The sequence below is a fragment of the Austrofundulus limnaeus genome, unplaced genomic scaffold (assembly GCF_001266775.1).
Source record: "Austrofundulus limnaeus strain Quisiro unplaced genomic scaffold, Austrofundulus_limnaeus-1.0 Scaffold1372, whole genome shotgun sequence".
Lineage (NCBI taxonomy): Eukaryota > Metazoa > Chordata > Actinopteri > Cyprinodontiformes > Rivulidae > Austrofundulus > Austrofundulus limnaeus.
In genome coordinates, this window is record NW_013953774.1 from 69,390 (window position 1) to 75,729 (window position 6,340).

The window sequence follows — 6,340 nt, forward strand, 5'->3', positions numbered from 1 at the left end:
AGAGAGAGAGAGAGAGAGAGAGAGAGAGAGAGAGAGAGAGAGAGAGAGAGAGAGAGAGAGAGAGAGAGAGAGAAAAAGAAAGAACTCCATCATAAACGTTTGATCACATCAAAAATCATTTCATTCACATTTGTCTAAAAATAAAGTTACTAAACCAGACTGCATCAAACCAGACTGCATCAAACCAGACTGCATCAAACCAGACTGCACCAAACCAGACTGTACCAACCCAGACTGAACCAAACCAGACTGTACCAACCCAGACTGAACCAAACCAGAATGTACCAAACCAGATTATGCCAAACCAGACTGTATCAAACCGGACTGTACCAAACCAGATTATGCCAAACCAGACTGTACCAAACCAGACTGTACCAAACCAGACTGTACCAAACCAGATTATACCAAACCAGACTGTATCAAACCAGACTGTACCAAACCAGACTATACCAAACCAGACTGTATCAAACCAGACTGTACCAAACCAGATTATACCAAACCAGATTATACCAAACCAGACTGTATCAAACCAGACTGTACCAAACCAGACTGTAACAAACCAGACTGTACCAAACCCGACTGAACCAACCCAGATTATACCAAACCGTATGAAGTTCTGTAGGTTCTGAATGGTAAAATCTCAGTAGTTCTGAGTTCCAGCAGGTTCTGATCCACTCGGTTAAGGAACTTCACAAACATCAAGCTGCTGCTGGAGAACGCAAAAATAAAATCTACTTTTCATCTCTTTGTATACAAATCTGTAGATTCCAGAACATTCTTCTGTTCTGGTTTGTTGATGTCACTTTGTTTTCTTCTTCTTCACCTTTCTGCTCCTCACATCTGTATTCTTCTTCGGCAACATTTGTTCTGCTTTTTTCTGTCGTAGTAAAATAATTCAGATCCAAATAATCGATGATGAGGAATACGAGAAGAACAAGAACTTCTTCCTAGAAATCGGGGAGCCTCAGCTGCTGGAGATGAGTGAACGGAAAGGTGGGGCCCTGCTGCCCTGACTCCGCCCACCTCTKAACTAACCTTTGACCTCTGTTAACCTGACCCACCTCAGCTCCTCGCAGGAAACATTCACTTTGTTTCAGAAAAACAATAAAACTCATCCGAAACTTTAAAAAGTCTAATTGGATGAATAATTCAGCAAAAATGAGTTGTTTGTAAGAATTTTTTTGATAAATTTCAGGTGATTTCAAAAAAACTTTTACAAGGAGATTATTTTTAGTAAAATTTAGGTGTTATTTTAGAAAAAACATCACAGAAGTTGGGGAGAAATTTTAGGAAAAGTTGTGGAAAATTTGTCTAAACTTTCTGTCAAGTCAGCTGTTTTTCTGCTTCATCGCTTTTTTCTATGACTCTGATCCATGTTACCTGCAGGCAGGTGAGGTGATGTCATCTCTTCACCTGTGTGTTTGTGAACTAATGCATGTCCCCTGACTTCTGACCCCCCGGCCCCCACAGGAAAACCATACCCGTTAGAATCATTGACCAGGAGGAGTACGATAAGAAGGCCAGTTTCTACGTGGAGCTCCAGGAGCCGTACTGGGACAGGAGGAGATGGACAGGTGTGAGGACATGCCTTCACCTGTCTGACCTTTGACCTCTCCTGCTGCTGTTTCCTGCTGTCAGCTGACCTCCTATTGGTCGAGTCTGTTTTGAATGTTCCAGTTTCTGGCTTTTACCTTTATGTTTAAAAACTGTGGAGAAGTTTGTGTAACATGTCTCCAGTCTCCTGGGCGTAAACCCTCAGGTAAAGTTTTCCTGCTGACACACCTGAACCAGTCAGAGCCTTACATCCAAACARGAAGTCATCGAACTAGAAGGGTTTTAAGAACCTAAGCCATGTTGGTGTCAGTGGACAGAACTGTATCAGTACCAGCTGGTGTTGTGTTTACATGTCAGGTGGTTCTGATGATCCTTCATATCACATCTGTTGGATCAACTGCAGCAGAGTCCAGTCTGGTCCTCCAGAACCACCGTTCTGCATGTTCAAATTTTTCTGTGCTTTGACCTGCCTGATCTGAATGAATGCATGAATAACAAGGTCCTGCAGAACCTAAAGACTTTCTGAGGAGTAGAAAAAAACCTAGACCCTGTTAGACTCTGTTAGACCCTGTTAGCTCCTGATAGACACTAGACCCTTTTAGAGTTAACTCCTAATAGACCCTGTTAGACCCTGTTAGCTCCTGTTAAACTATAGTTAACTCCTTTCAGACCCTGTTAGACCCAGTTAGATCTTGTTAGCTCATGCTAGACCCTGTTAGACCCTGTTAGACTGTGGTTATCTCCTGTTATCTCCTGTCAGAACAAGTTAAAACTAGTTAGCGCCTGTTAAACTATAGTTAACTCCTTTCAGACCCTGTTAGACCCTGTTAGCTTATGTTAGATTATAGTTATCTCATGTTAGACCCAGTTAGACCATAACTATCTCCTGTTAGACCCTGTTAGCTCATGTTAGACTCTGTTAGACCCAGTTAGACCATAGTTATCTCCTGTTAGACCCTGTTAGACCCAGTTAGACCATGTTAGCTCGTGTTAAAACTATAGTTAACTCCTTTCAGACCCAGTTAGACCCTGTTATCTCCTATTAGACCCTGTTAGACCATAGTTATCTCCTGTTAGACCCTGTTAGAACCCTGGTAGACCCTGTTAGACCATAGTTATCTCCTGTTAGACCCAGTTAGACCATAGTTATCTCCTATTAGACCATGTTAGACCCTAGTTAACTCCTAATAGACCCAGTTAGACCCCGTGAGCTCCTGTTAAACTATAGTTATCTCCTGTTAGACCCTGTTAGACCATAGTAATCTCCTGTTAGACACTGTTAGAACCCTGGTAGACCCCGTTAGACCATAGTTATATCCTGTTAGAACCCTGGTAGACCCTGTTAGACCATAGTTATCTCCTGTTAGACCCTGTTAGAACCCTGGTAGACCCTGTTAGACCATAGTTATCTCCTGTTAGACACTGTTAGAACCCTGGTAGACCCTGTTAGACCATAGTTGTCTCCTGTTAGACACTGTTAGACCATAGTTATCTCCTGTTAGACACTGTTAGAACCCTGGTAGACCCCGTTAGACCCTGTTAGACCATAGTTATCTCCTGTTAGACCCCGTTAGCTCCTGTTAGACCAAGTTAGACCCCGTTAGACCCTGTTAGACCCCTGTTAGCTCATGTTATGCTCTTTTATAGTGTTCAGAACTTTTGCTTCAGCTTCATGTTTCTCTCATCTGTTTCTTTTCTTCAGCTCTGTTGCTTCAGGAAGTGGGTAAGCTGTTTTTATGTCCTCCTGTCCTCTGTTTTATGTCCTTCTGTCCTTTGGCTTCTGTCTTTATGTCCTCCCATCCTCTCAAATCCAGCTGTAGTCTAACTGTTCTGTTTGTTTTCTGTTGTTACAGGTGGATTCATCAAGACAGGTAAGACAGAGCAGAACTTTCAGTGGTTTCAGGTGTTGTTGGTTCTGTTGGTTCTGGACTGACAGACCTTTTTGTTTTGATCAGACAAACAGCTGTTTGGTAAGAATTTTTGCTGAAACGTTTGCTTTGAAGTGTTTCAACACTTAAAGCAACAGAGTGACTGCAGCACCTAACACCCTGACCCGGTCTAGTTCTGACTGGTCCTTCTAACCTGGTCTAGTTCAGACTGACCCTACTGACATGGTCCAAATCAGTCAGGTCCTTCTAACTTGGTCCAGTTCTGACTGGTCCTACTGACTGACCTGGYCTAGTTCAGACTGACYCTACTAACTCATTCCCAGATCAGACTGGTCCTTCTAACCCAGTCTAGTTCAGACTGATCCTACTAACCCAGTCCAAGTCAGACAGGTCTTTCTAACCCGGTCCAGATCTGACCGGTCTCTGTAGGACCAGGAGTCAATGTGATCCACATTCTGACTGCATGCATTCACTCTGCTCAACAAACCCTCCTTCAGGACCTGAGACCAGTAAGGTGGGTCAGGACTCAGGTTCAAACCCGAGGCTCAGATGTTCTGAAGTCCAGTCTGAAGCTGAGCTCCATTAGGGTCGGGTCTGAACTGTGATGGAACCAGAGAACTTTGGACCCTTCTCTGGGCCTTGGTAGTCTCCCCTGATGTGGTTTCATGTTAAATCAGAAGACTTCCTCTGGTTCGGATTTTGGTTCTTGTTCAGACAGAACCTAAGTTCTTGATGTAGTAGAACCAGTCTCTCTTCACCTATTCAGGCAGAGACATCTACAGGAAGGTCCAGGGCAGAGACCGCCCCACCCCCTCAGCTGTCATCAGCATCACAGGTTTGTATGTCCTCCACCTGTCTACCTGTCCAACAACCACCTGTCTATCTGTCCTTCACTTATCCAAYATCCACCTGTCCACCCCCCGTCCACCTGTCCATTTTCTATCCATCCTCCTTGTTCCTGTCAGATGGGTTGTGTGAGGACATTTTGACGAAGAAGGAGAAAGAGGAGCGGAGGATAGCAGAGATGGGAAGACCGGTCTTGGGTGAACATGTCCGTCTGGAGGTGCTGGTCCAGGAGTCTTATGAGTTCAAGGTGGGATTAGTTTGGGTGTGTTCTTCTGCTTTTGGTAGTGTTTGGTTGTGTTAGGTTGTGTTTGGTTGTGTTAGGTTGTGTTTGATTGTGTTTGGCTGTGTTAGGTTGTGTTTGATTGTGTTTGGCTGTGTTAGGTTGTGTTTGATTGTGTTTGATTGTGTTCTTCTGCATTTGTTTGTGTTCTCCTGTGTTTGGTTGTGTTCTTCTGCTTTTGGTTGTGTTTGATTGTGTTTGATTGTGTTTGGCTGTGTTTGGTTGTGTTTGATTGTGTTTGGTTGTGTACTTCTGCATTTGTTTGTGTTCTCCTGTGTTTGGTTGTGTTCTTCTGCTTTTGGTTGTGTTAGGTTGTGTTTGATTTTGCTTGGTTGTGTTTGAATGTGTTTGATTTTGTTTGTTTGTGTTTGAATGTGTTTGGCTGTGTTTGGTTGTGTTCTTCTGCATTTTTTTGTGTTCTCCTGTGTTTGGTTGTATTCCTGTGTGTTTGGTTGAGTTTGGATGTTTTTTCTGTCTGTTGGGTTGTGTTCCTGTGTTGGGTTGTGTTCCTGTATTGGGTTGTGTTCGGTCACTAACGAGTCACTTTCGGGTTCCTGTGACGGGTCTTTTTCAGAACATGGTGGATAAACTCATCAAGAAGACCAACCTGGCTCTGGTGATTGGGACCAACACCTGGAGGGAGCAGTTTGTAGAGGCCATTACTGTCAGCTCAGGTATGAGGCTCACCTGAGACACCCTCAGGCAGGTGGAGATCAAGAATGAGTTCAGGTCTCTGTCCTTCTCAGGTGATGATGATGATGAAGATGGTGAAAAGGTCCCCTCCTGTTTCGATTACATCATGCACTTCCTCACTGTCTTCTGGAAGCTTCTGTTCGCCTTCGTTCCTCCCACTGACTACTGGAACGGCTGGGCCTGCTTCGTCATCTCCATCTTTGTCATTGGTCTCCTGACCGCCGTCATCGGGGACTTGGCGTCTCACTTTGGCTGCACCGTCGGCCTCAAAGACTCCGTCACTGCGGTAGTGTTTGTTGCTTTGGGCACTTCAGTTCCAGGTGGGACTCAAATATCTTCATTCATTTAAACACCCGATCGGTGGATTTATCCAAAATAACAAACACAAAAAACCAGAAGCAACACTCAGAACTGAACCAGTTCCTTAAACCGGGTCTGAAACTACAAACCTGATCCAATCTGAACCATCTCTCTTTCAGACACCTTCGCCAGTAAAGTGGCAGCCATCCAGGACCAGTACGCCGACGCTTCCATCGGGAATGTGACAGGAAGTAACGCGGTTAATGTCTTCCTGGGAATCGGAGTGGCGTGGTCCATCGCTGCCGTCTACCACTACACTCAGGGCCAGGAGTTCAGGGTGAACCCAGGAACACTGGCCTTCTCTGTCACGCTCTTCACCATCTTTGCCTTCATCTGCATCGGTGTCCTGATTTACCGCCGCAGACCTTCGATCGGCGGGGAACTGGGTGGTCCACGGGTCCCTAAGTTTCTGACAAGCTGCCTGTTCTTCAGCCTGTGGCTGATGTATATCGTCTTCTCCTCGCTGGAGGCCTACTGCCACGTGAAGGGCTTCTAGTTCTGCTCACATGGACCCTGTCAGGTTCTAAAGAACTCCAGCTGGTTCTGTTGGACCAGATTCCTACCATGTGTTCTATCTGTGAGGGTGGGTAGAAGGTCTGACAAATTCGGGTTCTGAAAGGTTCTGATTGTTCAAAAGAAGTTTGATGTGATAAATTTGAGTTTTTCTTAAGAATGAATAAAAAATTCTGGCGGACTCTGGTGAGTCCAGATCAACACA

At 44.8% G+C, this 6,340-nt stretch overlaps 1 protein-coding gene across 7 annotated transcripts in view; it reads left to right on the plus strand.

Moving 5' to 3' along the window:
• The window catches only part of slc8a1a (solute carrier family 8 member 1a), a 19,266-nt gene extending 12,926 nt beyond the window's left edge, over window positions 1-6,340 (plus strand). For 2 of the 7 annotated variants that reach the window (XM_014032077.1, XM_014032078.1), the window contains exons 3-11: window positions 887-993; window positions 3,257-3,277; window positions 3,408-3,425; window positions 3,510-3,524; window positions 4,210-4,278; window positions 4,409-4,536; window positions 5,144-5,243; window positions 5,316-5,582; window positions 5,742-6,340. In XM_014032077.1, the coding sequence (XP_013887531.1) occupies window positions 887-993; window positions 3,257-3,277; window positions 3,408-3,425; window positions 3,510-3,524; window positions 4,210-4,278; window positions 4,409-4,536; window positions 5,144-5,243; window positions 5,316-5,582; window positions 5,742-6,118 (1,102 nt within the window). In that variant the 3' untranslated portion in view covers window positions 6,119-6,340. Of the gene's footprint in view, window positions 1-886; window positions 994-1,470; window positions 1,575-3,256; window positions 3,278-3,407; window positions 3,426-3,509; window positions 3,525-4,209; window positions 4,279-4,408; window positions 4,537-5,143; window positions 5,244-5,315; window positions 5,583-5,741 lie in introns of all 7 variants that reach the window. The other 5 variants (XM_014032079.1, XM_014032080.1, XM_014032081.1 and 2 more) reach the window with 5 other exon arrangements.